The 14,904-nt window shown below is 51.7% G+C and overlaps 2 protein-coding genes across 5 annotated transcripts in view; both read right to left on the bottom strand.

The window, feature by feature from the left end:
* Window positions 1-3,119: 3,119 nt before the first annotated feature.
* On the bottom strand, window positions 3,120-7,892 carry LOC142929336 (multiple coagulation factor deficiency protein 2 homolog). 2 transcript variants are annotated; one of them, XM_076070472.1, is made up of 4 exons: window positions 5,762-7,892; window positions 4,472-4,558; window positions 3,575-3,696; window positions 3,120-3,275 (listed from the first exon to the last, which is right to left on the bottom strand). In XM_076070472.1, exons 1-4 carry the CDS (start codon window positions 5,911-5,913, stop codon window positions 3,130-3,132), a joined length of 507 nt encoding a protein of 168 aa, XP_075926587.1. In that variant the 5' UTR covers window positions 5,914-7,892; the 3' UTR covers window positions 3,120-3,129. The 2 variants fall into 2 exon arrangements, with proteins under 2 accessions (XP_075926587.1, XP_075926586.1); XM_076070471.1 differs by lacking the exon at window positions 3,120-3,275 and having other exon boundaries at window positions 3,289-3,696.
* A 133-nt stretch (window positions 7,893-8,025) lies between these two features.
* LOC116947329 (fasciculation and elongation protein zeta-2-like) overlaps window positions 8,026-14,904 on the bottom strand; it is a 57,354-nt gene continuing 50,475 nt past the window's right edge. For 2 of the 3 annotated variants that reach the window (XM_032962930.2, XM_032962932.2), the window contains one exon: window positions 8,026-12,124. In XM_032962930.2, the coding sequence (XP_032818821.2) occupies window positions 12,108-12,124 (17 nt within the window). In that variant the 3' untranslated portion in view covers window positions 8,026-12,107. Of the gene's footprint in view, window positions 12,125-12,278; window positions 13,665-14,904 lie in introns of those variants that run through there. The other variant, XM_032962931.2, reaches the window with a different exon arrangement.

Genomic DNA, 14,904 nt, shown 5'->3' with positions numbered 1-14,904 from the left:
TTAATAGGTGCTCGCTAACAGCACTTAGCCCACCTACTCAAGTCTAGGCACTAGGCTAAGAACCTGGCTGAGTGTGCTTGCCGGAGGACGGCGCCAGCCAACAATCCGTGGCTCGTGATATATGAACCGGCTTTTGGCGTCGCCTAGATCGACTCGGCCTTAAATAGGCGCAGTACCTAGTGCATTTTTTTTTTAGAAAAAAGCGGAGCTGGGGAAAAAGACAAAGGCGTGGCCCCGATGAGATCACCACCCCCTCTCACCATGCGTCGTAGCGGCTCCCGAGAGGCGCTCGCTGAGCTCACGGTACTTTCCGCAACAATGAAGAAGATTAAGCGTTAGCGTTTTAGTTGGTTCGTGCGAGCGGTGCGCGTCTGTAAGTCACGGGGGGGGGGGGGGGCTCAGAACCGGTTCAGAATTCAGATCTCACTCGACCTCAGACGCCTGCTGTATATTTGGACTTTGCATGTTCACTCTGCCCGTGGTCTCGTGGATTGTTTTCACTCTCCGGGTCCTCCGGTTTCCCCCTCCACATTTAGAAGCATGCATTTATATTACTTAGATTATTAGTTGGTTACTAGAAATGGCCACATGATAAGCCGCTTCGTTGAGCTATCATTTTGTGTCCGGGTCGCTTCTGAAAAATAGCTGAAAATCACAGTGGGCTTTACCTGGTAAAATAAAACGAAATTGTTGAAGTGATTTGTTTAACTTGTATTCTGCACCCCTATTGTGTGTGTTTTATTGTTTGTTATTGTAACGTTGTGACCCGCCCCTATTGGACATCTGTGAAAAAGAGCTTCACAGCTCATCGGATTCTTCCAGTTTAAATAGAGTTTCTGATTTTGTTCTGGCTGTAGGCCGGGAATTTTTGTTTTTGCCTTAGAGCGCACTGCGCAAACCATCGCGCCACCGCTCCACCCGCCACCCCGAACACCCCCACGCAGTGCCGGATTATCCTCGTAGCAAAAGTAGCTACATATGTGGCAGCTACTACATATGTACGAGCTGCTACATGTGTAGTAGCTACTTCAACTACATGTGTAGTAGCTACGCGTCCCGCACTTTCAAGGGCCCCGCGCTAAATGCTTTCAAGCTATCAATTCCAGTTCAGTGATTCTGCACTTGCTCTATTACTATAGTACTATAGTGCCTTCAACTTTTATGAACGACTGGGTGTTTAAGGTTAGCGATTTGTCGTATTATCTGGCTGTATAGCAAATGAAAAAAACAATTACTTTACTATGCAAGTAAAAAAGATGTATGTGTTTTAATATTTACGTGTTTTTGTTTTAATTGAGGTCCCCTTTATAAAACAAAATGCTCCAGGCCCCGCACTAGCTTAACCCGGCACTGCCCGCAACCTGGTTATTGCCACACGCGACCACTCGACACCTTTAACTTGGCCACGTGCGAACGGACCCACCCATCGGGTCTGACGACGATTCATCGACCACGGCTGTCGTATTGAATCATTCCAGCGATTCGGTGTGGGGGCGGGAGCCGAGCATTTTGACATTCAAAAATCGATCGTCTTTTTACGAGTGTAGCTGCCTCTCGCGGCTTCGGAGGCCACGTGAAGGCGTCGCGTAGACCACACTCGTACGGGCACGTAGAGCCGGGTGTGTGGTGTATCCACGGTTACACGTCAGGGACACACTCGCCACACGCCGACACACGGGCAACAGCGATGCTGTGCAACACGCGGCACGCTTTCGCCACCAATATTGTCCGCAATCGAGGGGGTTTGGGGTTAGATCGCGTGGTGGGGTGGGGGCCCACCACCCGACACAGACAATTAGTAAGGTTGGTCACGTCAACAAAAAACGTGCCAATTCGTTATCACGACAGCCAGAGCTGTCCGCCTGATGATCCTGTTGTAATAACTGGCGAAACGTCAAACTCGAATTGTAAATGGTGTGGGGTTTACTCTCCAACACACCGGTTAGTGCTGAACTAGTAACGAATTGGCACATTCTGTTTACGTGACAAACCTTACTCATGGGCTGTGTCGGCTGGTGGCGGGTTCAACGACACATATTTTTACGCGATCTAACCCAAAAGGCCTCTATTACGAACAGCGATGTTGTATGCGCAGCCACGTGCCAATCCACTGCTGGATGAAGAGCCTCCCCACGCCTTTCGGTCACATGGTTTGGTTTAGTGGCGTTACTTATGGTGGCGATAGTGGGAGTGGTGGCGTAGCGGTTAGCGCTACGCTGCCCTATGAACCCTGCAACCCGGGTTCGATTCTAGCCCACGGCCAACACCGGTGAAGGTTATCTGGACCGGTTCTGGGCCTCCCCTAGGTCGATTCAGCCTCAGTTGAGTACCTCGTGCGATGTATAACAACGTAGCCACTCGGGAGACAAAGGCGGTCGGGCATGGTGGTTGCCACCCACCCCTTCGTGTGCCGTGCCGGCCTTCATAGGTGCTACTCGCTAACTGCACTTGCCCCAACAGTCTGTGAAGGCTATACGGGAGATCTGTGTCTTTGTTGGTGATTTGGAGATGGTGGTTTGTTGTGATGTGGTAGTACAATAATGATGAGGTTGATTGTGATGGTGAAGGTATTGGTGCTGTTGGTAGTGGTTGTAATAACAGTGATGGTTGTAATAATGGTGGTGGTTGTAATAACAGTGGTGGTTGTAATAATGGCGGTGGTTGCCCTTTGTTTGGGCAGACACAAAGTGACAGAAACCATCATCATCATCAGCATCATCTCTCTTTATTAGATCGCATTCAAACACGCAGCCTATGTTGTGGGCAGCAGAGGGCAGTGTCGTAATAGCCATTGTACTGACATGCGTGGTGCAGTATGGACAAAATAGCCCCATCACCTGTACGGCGTAGGCAGGACCTCGTGACTCACCCCCCCCCCCCCCCCGTTACTCTTCACTCCCAACGCCTTCACCCCCCGAGTAGCCCCACTCACTGACCTCCCTCCACCACCCCCCAGTAACCCCCCTATTGACCCCCTCCCTTCACCCCCCTAGTAGCTCCATCACTGACCCCCCACCTCCTCTCCCCTTGCCCCTATTCCGACAGTGACCCGCTCCACTCACCCCCGAGCCCCACCCCCTCGTGACTCCCTCCCCCACCTCCCACCACAGCGACCACCGCCCACTCCCTTCAGGCTCCCTGCCCCTCCCGGGTCCCCGGGGCTTCCGTGACCCCGGCGGTGCCGGCCGTGCGCCCGTGAGCGCGGCTGTACTCGGCGTAGGAGAGGAGGCCGTCCCCGTCCGAGTCGTCCTCCTGCAGAACCTCGTCCACCATCCCTGGTGGCCGCGAGGGGGCGACACGCCATCAGCTCCATTTAGATACGGACGGTCACCGATTTACGAATGAACACAGTTCCTGAGACACGTTCGTAAGTCGAACGGTTCCGTAAGTCGACAAGCCTGCGGTTCCGTAGCCGCGTGCGGCTCTTCAAGGACTGCTGCTTCACGACAGTCATTCATCAAGGACCAGTACCGTCTCGTATTCACCACGCAGTATCGAATCCGATATAAAATGGCTCTTCTTCTTCCTATTATTGTTATTTTGGTTGTCGACCCCGGCAATGGGGAAAGCTCACGCTCGTAGACGGCGAGTCGCTCCTCTGGACCCACGGCGCCCAGCGATTCCTGCAGGGTGTCCGCCAGCGCCGCCAGCATCTCGAGGCCGTCCAGGAACGAGTTGCCGTCAAAGTCGTGCATCCTGCGGCACCGTTCAAGCGTCCGATCGGGGACACAAAACAAGCGCAGGAAGCGCCGCATTCCCTGCAGAGTCTTTGTGACAACACAAAATGTGAAACGGTAAATCTGCATTCCGGATATGTGTTGTTAAAGGGACTGTTGGCAGATGGGCCTCCACTCGAGATATACTGTATAGAGAGCTCCCCCTAGCTCACTATACTCCAATGGAGAATTTGGCCTACTCTTCCACGCTGGCCACACTTCACCCCACCACGTGCGACATCCCGACCCGACGGACTCTGGCCAATTAATTTATACTGCTGGGTGGACAGAGGAGGCGGGGGTCGGTGTTTGTGGGGAGTGAAGATTTAAGAAACTTGCCACCAGTGTTTCAACTGCGGCGCCGGGAGATACGGCGATACATTTCCCATTGGATACTTTCCTGGAAGACCTAACAGGGAATGGGCCTGACGACAACATAATCATAATAAGAGATTGGCGCCAGAAAGAAGTGCACACTACCTGAGCGTATTAGCACAAGGTAGACAGGAAAGTGGAAACAAATTACGAAATGTGCAGTGGACACCTACGGGACTTATCTGCCCATGAATCGTGATATTGATGATGAAAAATATTGTGATGGTAATGATGATGATCGTGATGGTGATGATCGTGATGATGACGAAAAATATTGTGATGATTGGGCCTCCCAACCCCCGACTCCCTGGACCTCCCCTAAACCGCCACAAATCTCGTGGTGTCAAAAAAAAAGCCACTTAAAACCCAGCGCCACTCACGTGAAATAATAAAACTCCTGCTCCGCCTCGCTCATCTTGGACACGTCCACCTCCCCCACGTGTTCCTTCAGCTCCTCCTCCAGGTGACTGCAAGACGACCGACACAGGTGTCACGTGCGCACGTCAAACGGCACGTGGTACCTTAGCTACCCCTCTCGTCCTAACACCGAGCGCCGCCGGCACGTACGTACGCATGCATGCTGAACTTCTTTCGCACCGTACGTAGCCGACCGTGCCACTCGGTAGGTGCGGGGAGGGGGAGGGAACAACAAACTAAACGCGCACACACACACACAAAGAACTGTTCGAAAATAAATGATGTTTCAATCTGTCACGAGGACAGATCAGATGAGAGATTCAGGCCGCTATGTTTATGCCTTTGCGCTTCGGAAACCACAGCAGCAGTGCGATTGATTTTCGCCCGCTTTCAGTTCTCTGAATCAGCTTCTCCCTTGTACTCTTAGATCAGGTGGCCGACAATCAAAATAACAATGAGACATTTTTTTCTCTCGAAATCAGTCCAAACAAAAAAACCCCCCTTTAATATTTCAAGAGCCACAATGCACACCGTGGTGAATACCAAACGGTCCTTAATCAGCCGAATGCTTTCCCGGACCCGCAGGTTGCAGACCTCCGTCTTAGATTTTCTCTCCCCATGAGCCATGCCATGTGTTGTTTTTGTGATGCACAACATCGCCTCGAGTATCTAAGTACAACGGGGCTCTATAAATGCAATTTATCATCATCACATCATCGTTATTGTTGTAAGCGGGGTGGGGGTGGGGGTCGCAATTTCTCGCTCGATATTTTTTTCTCCGGAACTGCTATGCTGGCATGGGAGTAGGGATTGTCGGTGTAAGGCACTACCCACTACAGTACAAGGGCCACTTCATCAATTAGCGCGAGGAGGTGAGTGGGTGGGTGAGTGGGTATATTGGCTGGACACTGCAAGAGTGCGCGAGCGAGCAGGTGAGTGGGTGGGTGAGTGAGTGGGTATATTGGCTGGACACTGCAAGAGTGCGCGAGCGAGCAGGTGAGTGGGTGAGCAGATGTGCCAAACAACGGCAAGGGATGCATCTTGACGTCTTGGTGGACGTGACGCGACACAAACCGTGCCATCATCGGGCTTCAACTGCCCTTCGTGTCGCCCCGGTGCAGTTGCACCGCCTGCACACTCGATGGCTACATCTCACACTAGCTCTTGGCACGATCACAAACTGCCCGTTGACGAGCATGCCACATTAACTCACTCCCAAGATGTTCACGAGACGCTGCTCGCGGTTCACTTACTTTCGGTCGGTGATCGCAGTCTTGTTGTGGAATATGTTGCCGATGAGGAAACCTTCCCCCCCGCCAGGGGGCACAGGAATGTGATCGTCTCCCCGACACTCTGCCAGCACCACGGCCATCCCTAGGAGGCCCACCAACCCCATGGCCGGCATCGTCCACCTTGAGTAAAGATCCAGTCAAGTTGCGTACTCAAACCGTTGGTTGAAGAGTCTACACCGATGGCTTTGGCCGCCAGTCTCTGGGGCGCTAGCCTCGGGACTTTGACTCTCGATCCGCGCCCCACCTGTGGTCTTTCCCACGGTAGCTGCGGATGAGCCGTGCCCGTTCCGCTCTCGTAGCGAGCAGCCAACCAGCTGAACACACAGCGCGAGTTTCCCATTTGTTAAGGGAGAGACACAAAACACCTTGGCACGCTGTTGAGCGGCTGGGTGGCCCAGGTATGTACGAGTGTCGAGTTGGTACCGCCAAGTTGCCGAGGACCCGTCAGGGTTCTCGCCACCAGTCATTAAACTGGAATCTCCAAGTGGAGGGGCGATGATGGCCTCAGCCCGGCCACCAAACAAAACAAAAAACGCCGATCGCATTAAAGTTGAACAAATTCATTGGTGATGCTGTTTACTGCGTTGGCATTGGGTGCACTAGCACCAATTAAAACAAAACTCCACACATTCGTCAATAATACTGCCTTAAAAACAAGCAATTGAACTCAGGCAATTTGATTCTACATTTATTTTGGATAAATTCCAGCTCTAAGAATGAAAAAATATGGTGCTTAATGTCACACGACAAACATTACTCTCGGTGGCAGGGCGAATGATAAAGGGCTGTTTCCCTACTTTTGGAACAGGTCAAAGAGATCTCAGCTGTAGTTCTGTGATATTCACTTCCACGGGCTGATCTCAAATAATACAGGGTCCTATGGTGACACGATGCCGATAGCACAGTTGAGCTATACAACTTGGGGAAATTGTTAAAGATTTTTTTTATTTAAAGAAACCCAGCGAGTCTTGCCGAATCAGCCCTTCTTGACTTGCCTGGTTATCCCAGTTCACAGGTTATGATTGTTTATTTCAACAGGATAGCCTCACCGAGTCTCAAGACAGCTTTGCAGGAGGATTCTGGCCTGGTACGTTAGGCCGTGATAAGAGACAATGATTGTTCTCTTTCTCCCTGCTCTGAAGGGCCCCAGTCTATAATTATACATTACGGTGGATTGACAGATGGTTGAACACGTTTTATTTGAATTACTTTCGCGTTGATAAGTGTGCCATTCTTAGTACGCTATGTGTCAACTTGACAAGAATTTACCCACGAAAAACTTCAAGAGTTTTAACTAACTCTTTTAACGCTCAACTTTTGCTACAATTCAAAGCAAGTGTGTGCAGACTGAAGCCATCTATAATCAGCACAGCTGTCATTGGCATTTGCCAAGTTATAATAAAATGACGAACACACAACATTCCCAATCACCACAACAGATTTGCGTAGCGTAGGCAGAGCGATGCTCTGAACAAACCCAAATCACCAATTGGCCCAGTTTTGCACCCTTCTTCCGCAAGTTCCACACACGCATCTCATTCCAGTCGGGGCTCTCTCGGCATCGCGTCGCGAGATACCCACGGGTGCGCTTCCCCCATCCAGGCCTCATCCCGCGGCGAGCGAAAGCCCCTGGCTCGTTCGAGAACAAAGATTCATGGCCGTGAAGGTAATGGCGCAGGCGACGGCGTCTTTGGCGGCGGAGACATCGGCACCTCCCCTTCGGCTTGCACTCGGCACGGAAGTTGGGGGGGACGGGGGACAAGGGTGGCCGGGCGAGGTTTCGCTAGGGACAGCTGGGGCCTGCATCTGATTTGTAAGTTTGACAGTCGCCGATATAAAAAGTTGCTCTCCCGTGGCCGAAAGAAATCAAAAAGCACTTCCCGTCCAGAACTATCCCATGCCGCAGCATGCCTGACTTAACGACACATTCATATTTATGCGATCTAACCCAGAAACAGAATAGAAAGAGCGAGACACGCGCAAACTCTAAATATACAGGCATCAGGGTCGGGATCGAACCCACGACCTCCTGCATACCAGGTGAGGTAGTTAACATCTCGCCACTGTGGCGCCCACTTACAATAATCAAAAGTTATTTTTAAACATTCATTTCTGCAACATCAGCTGCAAAACCGTGACGACCATCTCAAATTGCAACACAGCGCAATCCACAGGCACACAGCGGAAGGCCGGCAGAGGACAAGACAAATAAAGAGTCGCGAACATTTTGTTTGTTTAGAAGTTGTTTCCTTTATCCATCACCGCGGAGTCTGCATCAGCATCATCATCATCACATGTACACACCTAAGACATGCATCGACATTAATCCGTGGGGAAACTGAGATTTGCATCCAGCAGTTGAGAGGCTTCTATCAGAACATGAAATGGGTACATGGCCAGTGAGAAATCACTGGAGGCGAATCGTCGCACGCAAACTCTCGCTACTTAAGTTATTGTAACATGGAGGGGGGGGGGGGGAAACGATTGTGTATCAAAGGAACGCAAATGTTTCTTGGCGGCTCAACGGAAGCTCAACAACAAGCTGGAGTATTTGTTCGTAGTGGGGTTTTGTAGTAACGATGAACGTATGGGTCGTCGTAAGATTATCCGCATGCCTGTGATTAGGAGTAAACCATTACAAAGGAGATATATATATACAAAGAGCCTTGCTGTACAAGTATCATAGCTACAAACTGAAAAAAAATACATCTGAAATGTTGGAACTCATGATATGCATTCGCTATACCGAGAGTTCAATTGTATGAGTCGTAGTCATATTGATGGGGCGTTCGCAGGCAATGTAGACTGCAATAGGCAGTGCTTTGTCATCGAATTTCCATCTCGAATCTCCATAAGGAAACCGCGACTACACCGTGTTACCGCTGCTGCTTTATAAAATAGTACGGAGTCGAAAACTCCGCATGTTTACTGCGAGTGAAATTAACGTCTTGATTTGAAAATTCCATTCAAGATTCTACAGCCAACGATCGACATGGGAATTCCGGTGCATCCTCCGAACGATCGATTTCACGACATTACTCGCACAACACATTTTTGGCTGAGAATTCGGTTGCAACGAATTCACAGCCGTTTTGAAACGCTGTACCGCGGTTGTATTTTGTATTTTTCCCTTCCAAGCGTTAACTTGGTTTGATTGTTTCTCGTCAATTCCAACGCGATAAGATTCACTCCGCCTCCCCCCCCCCCCGGAGCAACCTGTAACACCTGTTATGCATGGTGCTCACCGATCCGACGACGATGCAGGCTCAACCTGACGAGATCGGGCGATTGGTCACAGGGTGCAAGGTGGGCCCAGCAGAGGGGGGGTGCAGGAAAATCCGTTATCGCACTGCACTTCTGTGCTCCCGCGGTGTGGCGCTGTGGTCACCTATCCAGCAGTTTGATTGACAACAACAGGGCTGTGCGTGCACGCGTGGAAACGTCACTCGGAATCGACAGTGACTGATGAGGTGCGAGTGCAAGGCTGGAGGCTTCTGTCCCTCAGGAGCCTCCAGCCTTGCCCTCTGGGGCATCCCGGTCATCGCACCGACTCACTACGAGGAACACCATCACCATGGACCACTCACTGACCACCATGCAGCCAAGGGCTCGTATTCGATCACGGTAAAATGGGCGGGCGAAAATGTTCAAGAGCCCCACAGCGGCATCCTCCAAAGGCCACGCTCGAGGTTGAAGCCAATTGTCGTGCATCTGTACACGTCAATCGCCCGTTGTCAATCCACTGCTGGACGAGGGTCTCCCCACGCTCCGGCGGGTTGCGTTGGGGTTTGTTTGACCACGCTTCCCCGCGCTCGTCAGTGTGGGTTGGTGAAGGCGATGTGCTCAGACGTGGGGGCACAGAGGTACAGTACAACAATTCATTCTGCTCAACTGCCCTTCGCGACCTGCATTGTGTCCCCCGCGGCTTATAGCGCCGGTTTGACGCACGGTGGTCGCCCATCCAAGTACAAGCTACGCAGGTATCAATTCCCGCTTTCGCTTACGGGATCCGACGATAAGCAGGTGCACTGCGAGCGCGGTGAGGTATGGTCACTTGAACCTCATGACCCGCACGACGCGAGGAGGCTTTTATCTAGCAGTGGATTGACAAAGAGGGAGGCGTACGCGCGCAGACGAGAGCTTTACAGGCCAAACCGGCTTGCTGGTAATTGTACTCGCATTCGCAAATCGCGACGAAGATTTATCCTGATGCTGGCATCAAGATAGGGAATGCTCCACCTTTCCACGATGTGAAATCAATGGTCCCGATGTACGGCATAACCAACCCCCTCCGCCACCACCTATAGAACAATGGCACAACCCCGAGGTGCCATTGGGACTCCTTACAACCTGGAACGTTCCATGTTTGTGCAGGGGAGTGGGGGGGGTGTTTGAAGGATACATCAATGTGACTTGAATGGAGAATTGACGATGGAAGAGGCTCGACACATCATGCTAGTGGGGGCGTAAATGTGAAATCCCATTAAATTATTTGGCCCAAAAGTGTTTACGTTTTGCCCCATACCAATTTGTACGTGGAAGCTGCTTACAGCACCGTTAATCAAAATGTAAGCATCTCGAATGTTATTTAGTGATGAATTTTTGTTTACCATTATGAAAACATAGGTAAACCATACAAGTTAATACGCTACATGGAATAAATACTGCATTATCACAAACCAAAAAAGCTACAAGTCTATCAGGATCTCAGAAGTTGCGTATGCAGTTATTACGTTCATTAATTTATGTACACTTTAAATAGTTCGCTATTAATTTCCTCTTGGAAAAACAAAGAAAATATATATTTCAGTGCATAACAATGTGCTGTTATTTGCTTCGAGTGTAAATTTTCTTAATGAGCTAAGCATCTTAAACCAGCCACCGCGCGTGAGGAGTAAAACGGCAGCAACAGAAGCACATTCTCGAGATCAGATTTTTTCAGATTCGATTTTAGCATTCGTCGAGCAAACCCAACGTAAGAGGGCCCCCACCCCCATTACCTTGTACCTCTCTTCCACTGGACAACCGAGCCATGCCAGGACCCAGCCAAGCCATGCCGAGCGACTGTGGCAAGATGTTAACTGCCTCGCCTGGTATGTAGGAGGTCGTGGGTTCCTACCCTGACGCTTGTATATTGGGCGTTTGCATGTCTCTCTCTCCCCGTGGTTGCGTGGATTTTTCTCCGGGTCCTCCGGTTCTTCCTTCCACATTTAGAATCAACGTGCGTTGGCTGCTATAAATTTTCACGTGATAAGCCACTTCGTTGAGCTATCATTTGTGGCCATGTCGCTTCTGAAAGAGCTATATGGTTCAGTGGGCCTTACCTGGTAAAATAAAAATAGTTCATAGTTTAGTAGAGCCAACTGGGGAGGGGCCACGTTATTTTTCCACTGCTCAACCCAAACCGTGCCGCCGACGTCGCAAACGACGTCGTGCCCCGTCACTTGATGCAGTGGCATCAAGTGATGGCGCACGAAAGGACTGCGTCATTAACTAAGAACTCCTGGCCGCGCTTGGGCCCCGAGCCAGATTCAGGTGTCTCGCGAGGCCAGCGTAGCACGGTTTGGCTCCAGTTCGGCTCGGCACGGCAGACAGCCAGTTGAAAACCACCCGTAACGAGAGGACCTCCTCGCGCCGGCTCGGCGAGGTAATGCCAGTGGAAAAAGAGGAGTTAACAGCGAACACCCCTGGTTTGCTATGAATGCAACTGCTCGTTATTACCGCTTTAGAAAATATGTTTTGGTCAGTGCGCAAACGCCACATACTTGATTTTCTGGAAAATTCAGCACGTTGCTTTTTTCGTTTTGTTTCCCGCTGCCCATGATCGACGGCAGGTCCGGCATTTTCGGCAGAAGCAGCGGCCTCTCGTGCGCTGGTCGCTAAAGCGTTACAGTTGGGCTGCTTTGCTCCTCAAGACCGGCTCACACCCCGAAGACGTACGTACAGAGACAGCTGCTCGCTCGGTGGGGTGGCGTGGGGTGGGAGAGAAAGACTGTAGTGGTGATGGAACGTTAAAAGCTCCGGTTCAAACGATATACACATGCCACGCCATTGCACATTGACCCACAAACGCTAGACTACGCACGCTTTACTCGCTACCACTCACGAATAGTGGACACCTAAACGGGGGGGGGCTATGGCACACCGTCCGATCGGCGAGCGTCGCCTCACGAGGTTCCCGTCGCGCGCCTCCTCCCCCCGCTGCGCTGCGGTCCAGCGTTTGTTCCCCATCGCCCGCCTCGTCCTCCTCTTCCTCCTCTTCCTCTCGCTCCCTCCCACCCCCAACCCCCAAGTCCCTTGTTCGCTTTTAAGTCGGACAAAGCACTGTGGAAAGGAAGAGGGAAGCGGAGCAAAATTAAAGCGACGAGTGCGTGCGGCGCGTGTGCGAGCACATTTCTGGGAGGCTCAACGGGGGGACAACGTGGCGAGCTGGCAGCCACACCCCTCTGCCCCGCCTACTTTCACATAGCCCCGCCCACTCAACCCACTATCCCCACCCAGCGAGTGGCTTCCCTCTTGGCCGAAATTGGCCTCACCTGTTCAGAGGCCCTGCCCACTACCCAGGGAGCCCCGCCCACTACTCGGGCAGCCCTGCCCTGTGCCCATGTCGTTGGTCGAGAGCGAGGACAGGACGTATAAAAATGGGACAATATCCTGATTTTCGCAAATGCTTTGGGGCACCAGAGCAGCCTTTCTTAAGCCACTGCAACTGTCCAGACCCGGTCAAACTGGGACATCCTGTGGTTGCTTTACACGTGTGAATATGAAAATAACACATCAGATGAAGACAAGGGCCTCCAGATGGTTCTGCTTGTACAACAATGCAAGTCAATTAAGATAATTAGGAATGTATGTATTCATGGTTTCATTAGGATAACTTGACAAGTTGACAAACGTCATTGCAGCTGTGACAAATGCTGGAAATTAAAATTCACTCATGTGCATAATCTAAGCTTGAATCATACTGACATCTCAAGCGTAAATAGCGTTCAAAGACGATGTTTGCTTGGCAAAGTACACGACCAAACACCGGCTAAAGTCTAAACAGCACGATAAGCCCATTACAATGATGCAGTGCGGCTAGCAAAAACGTGGCTTCACCTCCACTCCTCCCCCTACCCAGCCAGCAGAAGGCAAACAACCAATCACATGGCTGCGGATTGAGCTCTGTTACCGGCAAGCCACCGCCGATTGGCTGCTTTACTCCGAGAGGGCGGGACTCAGTGGGTAGACGGGTAGGCGGCAGGTGGGAAGGTTCGGGTAGAGCCAATAAGGGTCGCGTAGGGTCACGTAAGGTTCGGGTCGAGTCAAGTAGGGTCGGATAGGATTCACTACAAGGATGAGGCTAGGTAAGGCTACGCAGAGTGGGGTTCGCAGGTCGTGTTGCTCGCAGTCCACAAGGCAGATACAGTGCTGAAGCGAAGGCAGCCTTCACTCAAGGCTGCCGGGGGGGGGAGGGGGGGACATTTAAACAAAATACACTTGCACGGTCATGCATCACCCCAGATGCGGTAGCGAGTCAATATGGCATGGTGGCGGAAGGTTTGCTGGTTGGTGCGACAATAGTTGCCACACCATAGCAGCAATCGCTCCACCACCACCACCGTCTACTCCAGGTGATCAGAAGAGTGAGACATTTGCTTATGCAACAACCAGAGGGGGCGGGACCAATGCTAAAGCAGGGAAGCGAGGTAAAGTGTGCGTCGCGTCCACAGCACCGCCACCACTGCGGCGGCAAAGCCCAGGCGAACCATACCCAACGAGTCACAGGGCACACAAATTTCACGACACGGTGGGGGAGGCTAAGCGGCGAAGCTGAGAACAAACCTTGGAATAAAAAATAAAAAGTCCCTTCATACGAGAGCTATGTCGCAAAAACACACCGCACGCGCCGCACGCACCCACACGCATCACATGCACACACACACACCACACGCACAGCATGCACAGACACACACCACACGCCAACAAATGGAAAATCAGAGATGAACACAGCGGAAACATAATAATATGAAGACACGCGTTTTAGTTCAAAGGGAGACGGGACATGGGTGTGACATTTCCAAGAAAAAAAAAGCTTGGCTGTGAAAATAGCGCCTCCATAGCTACGATTTGCGATGCAAAAAAAAAAGCGATATTTTGTACCGTGGTTAATAACGTGTTTCTCTGGTCCATGCTGCAGTCCGCCAGTCACTTCGTTAACCCGAACGATTAGCAGTTCGCGTTCGGCCCACGGGACGTGACGCAGAGAGCGTGTCGGGACGGGCACTGTGTGCCGTCTTCCCCGGCCTACTACCCCCTGAGCCTCACCGTTTTTTTTTTCCGTATCTTGGAGCGAGCTGCAGACAAGAGTTTTAGCCACAGCTAACGTTAAAGGGCTGCCGCGGTGGCGAGATGTTGCCTACCTCGCCTGGTATACAGGAGGTCGTGGGTTCAATCGCGACCTTCAAGTCTTTATATTTGGAGTTTGCATGTCTGTCCCTCCCCGTGGTTGTGTGGATTTTTCTCCGGGTCCTCCGGTTTTTCGCGCCACATTAAGAAACACGCGTCTAGAGTATTTGGCTGCGATACATTTTCACGCGATAAGCCACACCGTTGGGTCATCATTTGTGGCCAGGTCGCTTCTGACAAAGAACTATATGGCTCAGTGGGGCCTTACCTGGTAAACTAAAAAGTTTTAGTTCAAACAATATGAGAGCCTCTGCAGACACAGCGGACAGAGGCGGCACAGATGCAGAGAAACCGAGGGAGATGGAGCGACGTGGTCGAGGGAGATGGAGCGACGAGGTCGGGGGAGATGGAGCGACGAGGTCGAGGGAGATGGAGCGACGAGGTCGAGGGAGATGGAGCGACGAGGTCGAGGGAGATGGAGCGACGAGGTCGAGGGAGATGGAGCGACGAGGTCGAGGGAGATGGAGCAACGAGGTCGAGGGAGATGGAGCGACGAGGTCGAGGGAGATGGAGCGACGAGGTCGAGGGAGATGGAGCGACGAGGTCGAGGGAGATGGAGCGACGAGGTCGAGGGAGATGGAGCGACGAGGTCGAGGGAGATGGAGCGACGAGGTCGAGGGAGATGGAGCGACGAGGTCGAGGGAGATGGAGCG

This window comes from Petromyzon marinus, chromosome 29, assembly GCF_048934315.1.
Source record: "Petromyzon marinus isolate PM22_M1 ecotype Great Lakes invasive population chromosome 29, UKy_Petmar_22M1.pri1.0, whole genome shotgun sequence".
NCBI classification, from domain to species: Eukaryota; Metazoa; Chordata; class Hyperoartia; order Petromyzontiformes; family Petromyzontidae; genus Petromyzon; species Petromyzon marinus.
Note: the sequence above shows the minus strand (reverse complement) of the source record. Positions and strands in the feature narration are given on the sequence as shown.